The sequence below is a fragment of the Oreochromis niloticus genome, linkage group LG18 (genome assembly GCF_001858045.2).
Source record: "Oreochromis niloticus isolate F11D_XX linkage group LG18, O_niloticus_UMD_NMBU, whole genome shotgun sequence".
Taxonomy (NCBI): Eukaryota; Metazoa; Chordata; class Actinopteri; order Cichliformes; family Cichlidae; genus Oreochromis; species Oreochromis niloticus.
Genome location: NC_031982.2, coordinates 25,593,946 through 25,610,105, shown reverse-complemented (window position 1 = coordinate 25,610,105; position 16,160 = coordinate 25,593,946). Strand labels below are relative to the sequence as shown.

The 16,160-nt window shown below is 39.9% G+C and overlaps 1 protein-coding gene across 1 annotated transcript in view; it reads left to right on the top strand.

Annotated features, from left to right (window-relative positions):
* The first annotated feature begins 3,118 nt into the window (after positions 1–3,118).
* The window catches only part of st6galnac5a (ST6 (alpha-N-acetyl-neuraminyl-2,3-beta-galactosyl-1,3)-N-acetylgalactosaminide alpha-2,6-sialyltransferase 5a), a 66,251-nt gene continuing 53,209 nt past the window's right edge, over positions 3,119–16,160 (top strand). Inside the window, exons 1-2 of the mRNA XM_005476695.4 lie at positions 3,119–3,404; positions 4,186–4,395. Of these exons, the coding sequence (XP_005476752.1) occupies positions 3,390–3,404; positions 4,186–4,395 (225 nt within the window). The 5' untranslated portion in view covers positions 3,119–3,389. The remainder of the gene's footprint in view (positions 3,405–4,185; positions 4,396–16,160) is intronic.

The window sequence follows — 16,160 nt, the reverse complement described above, 5'->3', positions numbered from 1 at the left end:
CTTACAGGGTTTGAGGGATGTGCTAGCTAGAACTAGCAAGGCTGGTAATTTAATTGGCTCAAACCAGAGAATTATCTTTTTAAAATCTATTATTTTTTCTTTGTCAGCTTGAAATAGAAATTGTTTAACATTTACAATACAATATTCCTTTTCTAAACTGACTTTTGTTCTGTTTCTTATTCAAATGTTCAGTGATTAAAGATGAACTGTTTCACCTCAGATATTATGATCTCTGCTTTGTGTTTATTTAACTTTCAGAAGTAGCATGATATCCATACACTTATGTAATTAGCAAATAATCTATATCTAAAAAACAATCATCAGCGTATGCAGTATGTTTTTTATGTCTTTAATCATTTTTTTCCTTTTTTAAATGGTAAGTTTTCCAGTTATATGTTAATGCAAATAAGACATGCTAAGTTGCATAAATGTTCAATAGACAATAAAATAAAAACCTAAATGTGTATTTTAGACATTTCACCATTATTCTATAAGATGTGATAGGAAAGAATGCACTAAATCTCAAAATAGATCCGTGTAGCATCTTAAATTTAAAAAAGCAGCTTCTTTTTTCTTCTTTTTTTGTGACTTGGTGCCCTTTGTTAATGAAGTTATCTTCACTTCAGCAGATCAAAATGCTGACCATAAGAAGAAAAGGAAATATCTGAGGCCATATCCTTGAGTTGATTCTTTCATTCCAGAAAAAACATCTCTCAAATACCATCTTCTCATCTGCTGCTGACTTGAGCGAAGTGAAAAATGCTTTTAAATAATGAATATTTTTAAACTCTATCCTTCTGTCTGAATGTGAATGTTAGTAGAGGCTGCAAGACTTCAAACCACATCTGCAGGATGTGACTGCATTGTATTTATTTTGGTCCTACTACATCAGCTGACTGTATATTTTAAAACTTTTTTATTTCATTGATAACTTTTTAAGTTTTGGAGTAGATGAGCACATAGCAAACATCTTTGACCTGTGAATAATTAATGAAAATGAAATTCTCAGGCAGCACAAGGTGCTGCTTTCAGTTAATCCAAAACTCAGGTTCTGAATAAAGAAATCTGACCTTCTCCGAGTGTACTGCACCAGCAGTATGGATGAAGCTGATGAGCTCACTCCATTCCTGTTTCAAATCCCTCTCTAAAAATGATGGGGGATTTTTCTTCCACCTGGTTTGCACAAATTATTTTTTGTCCGCTGTTACTATTTTACTTATATTTTTTCCATATGTTATATATATGTATGTGTGTATGCATGGACATGCAGTGTATGTTTATATTAGTGTGAAAATATCAAAGCAGGTCCATGAATGTCTCTGTTTCTCTAATTTATTGGTAATATCCTGAAAGTATAACTAGCTGTTAACGATTTATTTTACTGGTCTTATGATGTTCCTCAAAGGGAACAGTACCATTTGCCCTCTGATTGTTTTCAAAGGCATCCTAGAGTCCAGAGAATCTTAAAACAAATTGATCTATAATTGCTATGAATAATATGGTTCTCCCGGCGCAGTCTGTAGAGCATGGAGGTGATACTGGGAAATAGGCAGGAGTGTGGAAATGCATGAGCCCACCAGCAGGACTGTTGTCTGCTCCTTTGTGTGCAGAGAAATGAGAGGAATACAGCCAAGGTTTCACAACATTACCTCCAGTGGGTTTCTTATGTGTATGTTTCTGACCAAACTGTCAGAAACCAACTCCATAAGGCTGGTATCAGGGCCCGATATCCTTCAGTGGTACCTGTGCTTATACACCAGCGCTGTGCAGCTCAATTGGCATTCACCAGAGAACGGCAGGACTGGCAGGTTCACTACTGCTACCCTATTCTCCTCATAGATGTTGCAGGTAATATAATGTTTTCCATGGTGTCTCCAGGGCACCCATTCTGGTGTTTTCTGGTGAATTCCAGGCACACTGCAAGGTGCTGGGCTGTAAGCACAGGTCCCGCTTAAGGGGGTCAGGTCCTCATTAAAGCCTCTGAGTATCCCACTGGAGGTTATTTTGTAGGCATCCAACAGTGCTCCTAGTGTTCCTCCTCACACAAAAGAGTTTATCTAATACCTGTCCAGTACTCCTGTTGTCATTTTAATTTGAATCAAAGCAGGTGAAATTGATTGATGATGCTTGTTGCTTTCTAATTGGACAGACCGATTTCCCTAAAGTTAACAGAAATATTTTTATACTGGGATGATCAGCTGTTTCTTTATCTTTTTAACAGTGCATCATTCCTGCAGACATGCTCTATATATTAATGCTTGATGTCAGTTCACTGGATTACTGTACTACAGATTCAATTTAATTGACGTAAAAGTATTTAGTTTTCGGTTATTTATTGGTTTCAGTGTGATGGCATTTTACACCTAGCTTTCAACAAAGTTTAAAAATAAGAGAAAATTAAGTAAAACAAATTAAATTTTAAAAAAGTGTGTAAAAATCAAAAACAATGAAAAGGAAATAAAGGTTTTAACTGTTGTTAAATCTGTGTTCTGATGCGCTGAATGGAGAAGAGGAAGGATTCAGTACTTTAGTTAAATACAGCTTTACAGGTGAAAGCAATTCAGCGACAATGCTGGGTAAAAGTAAAAAGCGTCCCTCACGATTATAGAAAAGGGCTCTTCTTGAGTTTTTCATATCTTATTGCTGGTGGAGTAATGTGTGCAGCTTATGGTTGGATGTGATGGAGTAGTTTAATAAGTAACACCGCCTTAAGAGTCTAATTTCTTAAGGAAGGTCGTGATGAATGGGATTCTTTGCAGACTGGAGTACAATCTACAAAGAATCTCTAGTCTACAGTGGAAGTATGGGGAGATCTAAAAACTGAAATACTCGAGTACAGTGTAATTTGAACATAAACACAGCGCACGAATGAACACGTAGTTTCACCACTGAGTGACAGACATTCAGGGTGTTGTGCCAGATAACGTCTGCACTGTAGAGCCATAACTTCTCTTGTCTTTATAATCCATCCCATGGATAATGCAGCAGACGTCAAAAGATGGCATAGCGTGGGCTCACTGTACTCCAGTTTAATTGCGCAGATTTACATCAAATATGGCTCAGCAGGAAATAACGTTTAGCAAATAGGTCTTATCACTCTTTTGCAGGTAGTCTGTTTAATTAAAAACGCTGCGCCTCCACTCACCGGCTCCTAAAGAACTCGGGGGGCGTTAAGACCCAGCAGAGGTACAACAGTGAACATCTGTCGCGGTCTCCTCTGTATGAATTGCGCTTGGGCTCCAGTCTGAAGACACACGGGCAGAGGCAAGCGGGCTGGTACGGCGCGGACGGACTGGAGTGCATTCGGGAGGCGAGCAGATGACGCTGGACCATGAGTGAAAGTGGAGCCTTACGCACTGAACCGCAGCGATAAGACAGCGCGCCGCAAAATGAAGACACCTATGGTAAAGGGTTTTGCCATGTAACCCCGCAGTCAAACTGTTTGTGCTCGCTTTTAAATCCAGCATTGTTCCGTGAAGTGCGCTATAATCTACATAACGCCGCTGTGGCGTACAGTGTCGGATCAAAAGATTAGGATCAGAACAATGGGCGTCCAGCTGTGCGCTCTGTTTGGCACTAAAGCTCCACTACAGCACAGCGCGCTGGATGCTTGATTTGTCTCCGTTTAATACAGATACATTGAAGAAAGTGAACAATATCCGTGTTGCTTCAATATTAACTGATAACTATTAATTGTAAACTATTTTTTAAAAGAAATAAAGAAAAGAAAAGAAAAGAAAAGACATTGAAAGTGCCGTGAGCTGCTCATCCTGTTCATGTACGATTGGCATGAATTCATAGAGGTGATTTATTTTTCTTTTTTATTATAACTTTTACTTAAAGGCTGTTGGTGTCCTCTGAGGTGTGGCACCTACTGTAAATTACAGTACACATGTGCTCTTCAACGCACCTGATGATTAATATTAATGCATGCAAACTAAGTAAAGAAGATAATTAACAGCCTGACAGCGTCATTAACATTAGCTGTGCCCTTATCATAGTTCCATAAAAGCTGTTTTTAAGTTTTTGGTCGCACGTGACATGCATTACAGGAAGTTGGGATTTTACTGACAAACCAGCGCCTGCTGCTGCCGCTCATCTTGCCTGAAGTCCGTAGGTTCAGGTTAAACTCAGTCCGGTGCAACTGGGCTAATTTGTCCGCATCTGCTTGTGTCTTTGTGGCAGCGCCATGGGGTAGCCGTGCTTCTCGTGCTTCTCCTGTGCGCCAGCTTGTTCCTCGTGTACAACGGCAGCTTCAACGGCGCTTCCAGAGACGCCAACGACACGCGCATCAGGCAGCATGAACAGCTGCGGCGGCCCACCGAAGCCTCCGTCGGGTTCGCCAAACCTCACCCCCCGGTCCTCCAGGGATACAACAGCATCATCGACCATAAGGTAAACAGATGTGGCTGAGTGCGTGTCTCGTAACGCAGAGAACGGGCGCGTGGTTCGCTTTAGATGCGTGGTGAATGCGCTGCAGAGTAGGCATCAAAGCTTTTGAAAGTTTTACTTTTCCCCAAACCCCCTTTTTTCGGCACCGAATCTTTCCCAGCCTGAGCCGCACACACGCACATTTCCTCCTGTCCTAACGACCAGTAGCTGTCTTTAGAGAGAAAGAGAAAGAAAGAGAGAGAGCATCCTCTCTGTCATTTATCACAATTTTCTCCGGCGCTGCGTTGCGCCACATTCAATGCCCACCTGTCGTTACTAATAACAGCTTAGGCTACAAATGAAATCCTCGACTGCATTCTTAAGCTCTAATTGATGCGCCCAGGAGACCCACATCTAGGTGAACTCTGACGTCATTGTGGGGTTGTATTGACTGCCATCTGTTTACCAAGCCAGGAGAAAACAATCAATGAGAGTAGCGGGGAGCGAAGCCTTTGCAAGTAAAGCAGACCCATTCACCTTGTGAAGGCGTTTTCAGTAAGCGTGCAGGCACAGCGCACTACCATGCAGGCGGTTTGGCTGGTGGGCTCTCGTGACTGTCTGAAACAGCTGGATTTAAGAATGACAAATTTGGAGAAACGTTTTGGCCACAATCACTCATTCAGATGTGCAGGGGCAATACACCAAAAATGATTTGTGGCTATTTGTACTTTTGTTTCTTTAAGTCTTTAATCACCTCCACTGTCATATGCCTTATTACTCTTATTACTTATTACTTCTTTTCTTTTTTTTTTTAGCCGTGATTTCCTTTTTTTCTTTGCTTCCCTCACAGTTTGCATCGATCTGTGCTCATTTTGTGTACCTATAGGCTTTTTGCATTCCTTCACTAGTAGTCATTTTTTTATTGCTCTAGTGCAATTTAGCCTCCAATCATTATCATTTCACACCTCTCTGTAGTAGTCCTCTTTTTCAACTGTATTTTCTTTTTTAGTCTCTTTTGCACTGCTTTACATTGATTTTTAGCTATTTTCTTTAACTTTTGAGACATTGTGTGCCTCTTTTATCATTTTGCATCCCTGAAATAGAATTTTACCTGTTTAATTGTTCTATGCCTCTTTGATATTTTTTGCATAATTGCCCATTTACCTCTGTCTAGACATTTAGTATCTATTCTTTTTCATTGTAATTCTCCTCATTGTTTTATGTGTCTCTGCAATCAGTTTGCATCTTTCTTTACTGATTCTGACTCTCTGTATAGACATTTTGCATCCATCTGAAGTAATTTTACCTATTTTTGTAGTCATTTTGTACCTCTGTTGTTATTTTGTTTCTGTAGTTATTTTTGCATTGCTCTAATGCCATTTTAAATATATTTGATGTCATTTTTAGTCTCTCAGCAGTCACGTTAAATCTTTTTGTTGTCACTTTGTGCATCTGTAGTCATTTTGTATCCTTTCCTTGTCATTCTACCTCTTTCTAGCAATTTTACATCTGCAGTCATTTTGCATCTGAGTGGTTGTTTAATTGAGTTTTAAACAAGAACAGTCACTTCTCTGGCCCCCTGAGCTCTTGGGCTGCTGGGCTTGTGTCCAGACGGCGCATACAGTAATCCGTCAGTGGCAGGACTGAAGACACCATGAGTGACAGGCCAATTTGTGCTGCCATCTCTGTCTTAAAGAAAGTATCTGCTGCCTGCTAGAAAACAAGTATAAAGTCATCAGATTATGTCATAGGCTGATTTGCATATGAGTAATTGGACCTGCTCTTAGATGAGACTGTGGCTGTACAAATGAGACAAATATGCAACGTGAGTATGTTCCAGCCACATCTGGGAGTCAACCCACTGTTCCTGAACATCAGAAAAAGTAGCCTGGTTGGTAAATGAACTTCTTCTAAATTAAACACCAAGGGATCTGAAGAGTCATTTAATCTTGTGACAAAGTAATGGAGGTTGGCAACAGATGGTAGAACTATTATTCACTAAAAGAAATCTCACCGGTGCAAAAACCAACAAGTGTGGAAACCTTTAATGCTGCCGGAAAAGTTCAGCTGGCAGTTTTCTCAGGAGACATGCTGCTTGTATTTCTTCGTGAGTTTTTCCTCCCAGTAGCTCTGCTCTACAGAAAATGCATGTTTGTCACCTTTTGGGTGTATTTACTTTACATGTCATCATGGTGATTTCCTATCTGTGTTTCTAGTCAGCCCATGAGTGGCAGGAATGAAGACAGCATGAGTGACATGCTGATTTAGGCTTCCATTTCTCTCTATATATCTCAAGGGAAGGGTGTATCGGCTGCTTTAAAAACAAAAGGGTTTTAAGTCATTATGTTTTATGTTGTGTCAAAGTAGCCTGAAGTTATATATATGTTATATATATGTGTATATGTATTATCATATTTTAAATGTTTTTTTATTAGATGTGATGAAATTTTTCTCAGTAGTCTACAATTAAAGGTGTTATTTGGTTTTTTTGGTTATGCTGTTAAAACTGAGCAGAACAGCAGTCAGATATTTGGCCAAATCCACAGTTTTACCATATTAACCAAATGGCTTCAAAACAAAACAGGAAATTAACATTATGGTTGGACCTGTTAATAACACATGCAAATTTGAATTTTCTATTATGTAATCACTATTATTCACACTTTTTCTCTCTCTCTGGTATCTCAACATGAGTTTTACACCTTGAATTTGTGGACACATTTAGTAAAAGGCTGTTTCTTTTCTTGTAGTTTATGTTTATTATTTTGGATCTTCTCTTACCTTACAGTGACTGTAGAGTGCTGTCAGGAAATGAGAGATTTGTGACGTGCAACAAAATCCCAGTTAAAGAGTTTGAAGCTTGTAATTGGCTTCCAGGGTGTCATATATACAGAGGGCCTTTTTGAGTCGTTACTTCTTTAAGAGTGGTTAAAAAACTTGGTTTTAGAGTTAAGGTGAGAAGACGATTTTGTAAAGAGAAGGATGTGTGGTTGCAGCTTTACAACACACCTCTCTATGCAGAAAGCTAATGCAGTATTTACCAATACTGAAAGTGCGATGGTTGTCCATGTCCACTCTGGAGTCCAGACCACAATTTGCATCTAAGAAGTAGGTACATTTGTGTCAGACACTCCTATTCTGCTTTGGAGTCCAACCTTTAATTGTATTATATCTGTGAGATTTGTCCTAAATATGCTTTCAAATATGGGAAAACTTTTAATGTTGTGAATTTGATTTGTGGGTTATGGACCTTGTTTGATAGAAAACATTCAAATGCAGTTAGTATTTACCCAGAGGTGCAGTCAATGTGCCACTGGCTGTTTAAATCTTTGACTCTGACTCGGAATTATTGCACAGCTAGGTCACATAGATCTGTCCGAAGTCAAGCAGAGCACGAATAAATACGAAATGAGTCATTGCTGTCATATTTTCGTAAACCCAGAGCACGCAGCACCATCTTTTTTTTTCTCACTGCCTCAAATGCCAATATTCAGTGACCATGCATGTTTTGATTTGATGAGGATTTGTCTGTAATGCGTCAGTAAGCCCAGCTAGGGATGAGAATTGATTTTCCTCGAGTGAACTGGAGCAGCCGAGCATCATAAGTAAACTACTAATTTATTTTTTCTCTTGGCAATAAATTTATTGACATTTTGGCAACAAGGGATATCAATTAGGGCCAGAGCACCACTGAACATCATTTATGCTGCTTGAAACCTGCTATTATGTCACCCGTCTTGTTCTCTCGCTGCAAGCTCCAATCAATACTTTATGATCTGAATGCGCAGACTACTATAGTGTGAAGCACGGTAAAGTCTTCAAAAACTTTCCGTGAAGTTTTTTCCTGGGCTGTTATGTACCTGAAAACGTGGCTGAGGTTTTTCTGTGTGTATTAGAGGGTAAAAGTTGTTGGCCTTGTCTCAAATGTGTCCTCCTGCAGTGTTGAATGATCATTGTTTGGGGAGAAAAAAAAATACTGACTTGAACATTTGTCTTCCTCATCTTTGCTTGCTGACCTCGCCGCCATATTGATCTCTCCAAGATATCAGCTGGCTGGCATACGGGTGCAGTGTCAGTCAGCCTTTGACCGCTTCACTTTATCTTCCACCAGAGTATTAAACTCATGACAGCCCAGAAACCATTTGGAATCCTATATGTCTTCTGCAGACACTTGGCCAAGATGGTAAAGCATTTGCCAGAGTCCTTAAAATGATTTTCTCTGACTGTTTGAACCATCTTTGAAATAAATAGATAAATAAATGCATGTATGCATTTGAAATCCATTAATTCTTTCATAGCCAGAATTTTCAACACCACATGTTTGATTCAGTTCAGAGTGAAAGGTAATTTATTTTGAGCTACACAGCAGCATTGGTGGGCCTGGACTTGTGCTGTGAATGAGAGTGACCAGATAAGAAAGCAGAGAAAGAAACTTAGGGTGGAGATGAAAAGGGAAAGAAACTCTTGTAGAGTAAGGGCAAAGAGAATGAGAGAAGAGGACAAAACTGGGGAAGGGGAAGGACGAAGAGAATGATAAAAGAGAATATAGGAGCCAGGAAAGGTTCAGCCTGAGAGAATGAGACAAGAGAGTGAAGGAGGAGGCAGAAACTGACACAGAAGTGAAAGATGGAGTGAAATCCCTAAGGGTTTCCTTTCTTCTTTCACTATCCTGCTTTTTATTTTCTCAGTGAGAAGGTGGAGGTGGAGGAGGAGGACTGGAAACCACTCTTGTCTGTCTCTCAGTGGAGATGGGAGGACGAGAAAGCGTCTGTCTTCCTCTGATTGCCTTCCTGACACCAAAAAACATGCAAATTTTGTAAAAAGTGATATCCTGCAAGTCAGGTGGAGCTAAGAAAGGGAGGCTGGGGTCCTGATATGTGGCTGGAGAGGAAGGAAACAGGTGGATTTTTCCTTTTTCACAATGCATATTGTGTTTTTCATGTGATTAAAGGTCAAAACCAAGAGAAGCAGCCTGGTGGCTGAGTAGCTGATGTTCTCCAATATAAACTATTTGTGCCACCTCTCATTTCTATGTGTTTTGCTTGTATTACCTTGTATTTAAGTGGTCTTCAGCAATAGTTCTTTAGGCTTTCTGGAAGTCTCTGAATTTATCTTTGGACTTTGGCTGCTTTTCCCCTCATTTTTAGTCCCGGCCTTGTACCTGACCATTTTTACATTAATGTTTTTGTTGTTTTTTATGGCCACCTAATAATGACCATTCAACCTTTAAAAAAAACACATAACTCAGACAATGAAGAAGTGATGCTTCTTTAGGAACTTGTTACGCGCAGCCTGTCACAATTTCTTTTAATGAATTTGCTAAAAATGACAAAGATAACAGACTGATGGGCATATAATAGTATTTGTGCACCAAAATGCTGCTTTGTAAAGGACTATGTGAAGTGTACCCTTAAACTGCACAAGTAGAGGACAAAAGAAGAAATGGCAGGTCTAAAAAACTATCTACAGTAGACGAACCTGAGAGATGCATCCGGCCCTTCAGTTGATCCATCTACTGAAAATTGCACAGGAACTAGACTGAAAATCTGGTCTTGCCAAATTAGATTTTTTTGGTTCAAATCTTTGTCAGTATGTACAGAGGAGGTCAGAATTGAGGTACAACATTCAGTGTCTATGCTCATCTGTAAAATGTGTAACATTAGCGGGCTGCAGTTCAACCTGTGGTGTTGGGGATCTTATCAAAATTGATGGAAATATGACTACAGAAAAGTGCCACCAGATTTTGATCCACCATAATAAAATTACTGGCAATAGCTTAATGTTTTAAAATGTCAATGAAACACACTGCCAATGCAACCATGCCTGGATAGAAAAACCCACAGTGGAACACTATCAGTCATGGATTGGTCTCCCCAGAGCCTGGAACTCAACAATATTGAAGCAGTGTGGGATCATCTTGACAGAGAATGGAACAAAAGGCAGCCGACATCCAACAAAGAGCTCCGAATGTCCTTCAAGAAGCCCGGAGAGCTATTCCTAAAGACTGCTTAAATACATTACAAGATAGCTGCCTATGGGAGTTCAGGCTGTGTTGAAGAATCACCAAAAAATGGCTTTCAAGCTCGTTAGAATTATGCAAACTCTGTTTTTGCCTTATATACTGTATTTCCACCTATGTTTGCATTACTGTAAAATGACATATGTGAGCAATACTGAAGGGACAGAATACTGAAAGTCCAGGTTGACTGTTGTTGAGAGTTTAAATTTCAGCTGCTGTTGACTTTCATTTTCATCTGCAGCTTAGTTCAGGCATAAAAAAACCCTGCATGTTTAGTATTTGGATAGGGATCATGGTTTGGGTTAAAACCATTTTCAGGATTAAACACATTAAAATGTTCCACTCTCAAGGTTTCTGGGGTCCCGAGCTTCAGTCCATCAAAAGATGATGGCACCAGCAAGCATTTTATATCCACTTGCTCAAGGGCTATTATATTATGTAAGAGCAGCTTACACAGATGACCTATTGAGTGAACTTGTTAGAGAAGCAGAATCTCTCATTTCCCCATATTTGTTGCCTGTCAGTATTTCTTTAAAATCAAGGTAAATTCCCCCAAATGATCTTTATTTAAAAAAGTTAAATCCTTGGCTTGTTCATCAAGAATTTTAGCAAATGAAAAGGGTCACTTTTCATTCAGTGTGAAATTCAGTGGAGTCAATATTAAAGCTGAGAAAATGTTCAGCAAAATGGCATTCATGAGGCCCGGTCTCCTCTATAATGATTTAAAACTATTCTGTCAATCAAGCTTGCTGGGGAGCATCACGCATTTGCGCCCCGGGGTCTCAAAGCTGATGATCTGGGCATGTCAATAGCTGATGTTAGGTTGGAGGTTGTGCTTGTTGCAGTTAATGTAACCTCCACCTGCTCACGTCTCAGCTCTGACTTACTACACTACTTTTTTTTCTTTTTTTTAAAGATTTTGGTTTTCATCAACAAACGTGAGGTGTTATTCATCACCACCTTCACCATAGTGACAACATGTTGAAGTGCAAATCAGTGTTAAGACAAAGAAAAGTGGTGTTCTGATGACATTTTAAACCTATAATTTAACGTCATTTCATCGCATGCTTTCTGGCTCTCCGATTTACACACTCAGCAGTGTTGGTGTCCTGACCACAGACTGTATATAAAAGATGTATGTACCCACCTTGATGTGAGAATTTAGTTTTGAAATTAGCATTTTGGAGTTCCACCTTTTAGCATTTTGAACATTATTGGGAGCCAGCCTTAAGAGGTAACTGATGGAATTGTAGATTTTTAGTAATTCTGTAGTGGCTTTTTTTTTAAGCCCCAGAGGTTCTTACTTAATTGGAAGTTCATCAGTTTTACAAGTGATAAATCAGTGTGTTGCCTTATCGTGGTCTGTGATGAAATTCAAATAATCGGGCAAATTAATGAGGATCCATGTGCAAAATTTCATTAAAATTTATCCAAAAGCTATCACTGACTTTCACTAACGACAAAAATGTCACCGCTTGTGTGGCAATATGTGATTGCTCCTCAGGGAATCATAATAGCTCACCAAATCTTGTAATATTAGTACTTTTCTTTTATTTGTGCCGTCCTCAGAGCTGCAGCTCCAGTATGGCCAAAAAACCAGAAACTGTTGTGCGGCAGCAGCAGGCAATCCCACTGAGACAGAACACGAAATTTACAAAGCAGATTGTTCAGCACAAACTGTGGTCAGAGTGGATTTTTTTAGACATATCAGGGCTGGAAATACTCTGACTAGGTACACTTCGCTTGAAGGCATGAGCATGCGAAGCCATCTGTGCCAAGGAGACATGACAAGGCATCCTTCCCCCAAACGCAGCTTTAGTGACAGCTGGAGAAGTGAGACGTTTGAATATTTCATCTCAGACAGCCACATCTTCGCTGCGCAACGAAGCTATTTTTCACTGTTCATTAGGATTTCGCTCTGCAATCAGCCAGCTGGAAAGCAAGACAGAAAACTCCCCAATTAGGCCGTTATGGCCAAGGACTCTGTAGTCATCTGATGTGAACTAACAGTGTTTGTGAAGTCTGCAGGGCTGTGTGGAAAAAGAGCACAAACGTGTGTGCGTGTGTGTGTGTGTGTGTTTGTGAGTTCTGTCTTTGTGCTTTGTACCATTCACAGGGTTTAAATTACAACACAAAATGAAGGAAACGTCAGTGACAGATAACTGCTATTTTTATGCAAAGACAATGTTGGAATACTAAACTGGCTCATCCTGACTGAAGAGAGGAGAATAGTGGTTTCGTTATGCCACAGTAGTCTCAATTGGAGCATAGTCTTGGAATTCAACTTATCTCCAGAGTATTCTGCTCTCACCAAACATAACACAGCTCCAGGCTCTTTCCGGTGCAGGCCTGGAAAGCAATTACTGGTGAAGGGTGGGGTGGCGGGGAGGGGATACTGCCTCTCGATAAGCGTTCCCTCAATGGAATAATCTTGCACTTTGTGCCTTTTGGCATTCTGTGGTTAGGGAATCACTGGTCAAGTTATACATTTTAACATAAAGGATGTGGAGGGAAAATTTCCCGAGGCTTATGCCATGAGCTGAATGGTGATTTAAAGCTTCTCTGCGTTTTAATCTTTGGTAGATGATAGGCTTTAGCATGTGGAGCACCTTCGTCATTCAGTGCCAGAGAGAGCAGCAAAGGATCTGAAAAGGTTAAACTATGATAAATGGATCATACCTTGTGGCACAACATCAGGAGATAGATGATAGCTGCCGCCGTTCTCATGGTTAAGAGCAAATGGAAGACGACGGCTGGCGAGAAGCACTACAATAAAACCGAATTTCTTTGCTTTTCCGTCATCTGGCTCCACAGACACACGAGGCCCGCAACATTACTCAGCTCTTTAGGCATGATTAATGAGCGTGCCCTCCATGGTGCGAGAGAGAAATGATCCAACTATTTTTTTTTTGTATTTGGCATAGTCTCCTTCTCTATGCCATGAGCATTCCTTCTCCAGATTAGAAACACATTGGATGCCAAGGTTATTAATTATGGAGACATGGGGTTTGCCTAAACAGTGTGCTTCTTGTCCAAAAACAGAGCAAAGGAGCAGAGCTGTGTTTTAAGTTTATAAGTGAAACAAGAAAAGACAAAAGAAAAGTTGCAGAAGAAACTTTAACTTTTAAGCACCAGACAGCCGAGAAGACAGAGGCAGCTTCTGTAGCCCTGCGGTGTTTTGCTGATGTGACATTAAATCATTTCCTGTACCACGTTGTCTGCCCTTCAGTCGAAACACTCCCAATTACAGAGCCGACTTTGATGTATATCCCATCATCCCCCCCTCATTGAAGAGATGGTGTCATGGCTGTTCGACAAAGGCTTTCTTTGGTATCCCGCTCACTGATTACACTTCCAGAGGTGCCGAGGAGTAAGCAATTTTCCCGGGTGCATACAGAGCTGCTTCGGGCTCCTTTTGCTTCCTCTCTGATGGAGGAGCTCTGCATTAAATCAAATTATATCAATACCAGCATCTTGTCATGGGAACCTAAATCTCTGTAGTGCAAAAGAGACACTGCAAATAGTCCAGCCCATGTCAGAAACAATTTAAGATGAAATGTTGTTCACTGAGCTGGAAATTGTGCATATGATCCATATCACCTGGCCAATATTGGGCTATTTTTCTTTTCTTTTTTATTATTTGCTAGGTTTTCTAAATGAGTGAAACACATCAGATCAACATGCACATTTTGTCCTAAATCTGATTTGTCAGGATCACTTGGTCAAAATTGCCTAAGTGTGACTAAAGCCAGTTTAAGCTAGTAATTTAATGCAAGCTGAACAGCTCTGATGGAACAATTGGAATTGAACCTCCAGTATGAATTTAGTCTGGACACTGGAGGCATCCTGAATGTTCATGGTGGACGTTATCCTGCTAATGCTCAACCAGAACAAGTTGTCAGGACTTTGTCTGTTATCGGACCATATCAGACAAATGTCCTGAGCTGCCATAACCATAATCTGAGAGGAAGATGGATCTTATAGGGAAAAATGGGATTCAGTCTCCTGAAACAGTGTTTGAGTCGCTGTGAAGGTGAAAGAAATGGCTGTATCAAAAGGGGGGGGGAGCAAAAGAGATACAAATCCTGGCTCTCTTGTCTTTGTCCCTGCACAGCTGACCGTGAATGGGCTGTGAATGTCAGGTTTGGAAAGTTACAGATTGCTTATCGGCAGTCAAATAGCTTAGCAATCTCTAACCACTTCATGCATCCAGAGGGCCAACTGGATAACTATCAGATCTAAAAATTGCCGAGTGCAAATGCAGCCAAGAAGCATTCAGACTTGAATTCAGTCACTGAAAAGGTGTAAATGCATCCATCTCTTTGGCGTTCTTTCACAATCTTCACACCTTTTGAATGTAACTGTGTAACAAAGAAACAAACTGAAATGCCAAAAATGTGTCTTCAGTCAAAAATCACCATGTTTCCATCGCAAAACCTGCACTGTGGTTATGAAGCAGGCGCCATAATCATGGCACTGTTTCCACATCAGAACCTGTTAGAAAGCAGAAAATGTTCATTGTGTTGCTTCCTAAAAAAAGCAAACTAAAAGATTATGCGTCTGTCTTTTAATATGATCTTTGGCTGGGAACTTGATTTAGTCTAAAATGGGTTTGTTGCTGTTAACCTGTACATAATATGTGAGTCCACTCTCTGCAAAAGGCAAATCAAGGTTCAGTATGGGTTTATCTGCTTCTGAGTCGAACAATGCCCAAAACAATGAACATAAGCTTACTAATCAGCGCTCCTCATTCCTAACAATAAAACAAAAGGCAAAGAAATTAAAAGTCTGCAATCTAAGATCTGGAACAAAAGGAAAAAAACAAAGGGAAAACGTGTTCAATAAAAAAGGCTTCTCACTCCTGTTAACTGCTAATAAGTGCTCAATATTTACTCTGTACCATTTGCAATTATGAGCTCACAACTAACAAGGCTATCAAAGTCCAACGTTATGTTGCTTACACAGAATTCTCAAGGCTATATGAAGAACTGAACATCATGTCATTTGTGGCAGCAGAAGACTCTCTGCATCTCTCGCTGATGAACCATGATTTTTCCATAAAATGTGACAGTTGGAGTCAGAGGAAGAAAATCTACCTTTTCATTTGGTGTTTCTTCTGATGGACTAGATTTTTACTTGTTTGGCTTTCCTCTAATTGGTTACAAGCTCATGTACAACTGTTATATTATGATTTTTTAATTAAAAAAGTCATAAACCAGAAAACTTTCTTTTACTAGAAAGGAATGATGTCCGGCTTACAATTATGAAGCACGCTGAGCAGACCTCATAGAGGTGATGTGAACTCTGTTTGGTGCTAATTTTGAGTCATTGCGTAGTGTCTCAAGATTGACAGTCAACACAACATCATTCAGCTCCGAGATGCTCACTGGAAAGGAGTATGTAAGTAATAAGTAACCTTTTCAGGAGCTGTCACCTGAGAAGCGTAAGTTACTAAAATTAGATTGAAGTCAGACAGTTTTCTCCATGTCTCAGTAGCAACAAAAGCAGCAACAAAAAGGCATTTTTAACAAAGAAGAACATTTTATTTGATGCCACAACTTGAATGAAAGGGATCAACCCAGTAAATGGATGTGATTTCTATCTGAGGCCCAATTCTGTGCTCACGTTAAAAAAATGATAGAAGGTAGAAAATGGAAAATGTTATCTATGTGTAAGAGTTGATCGCATGACGAATAATCCCTTTTGATAATACGAGGCATTTCCACAAACGTATGTGTGATGCCTGTGTCGTTTTTCTTTCAGCGTGGAT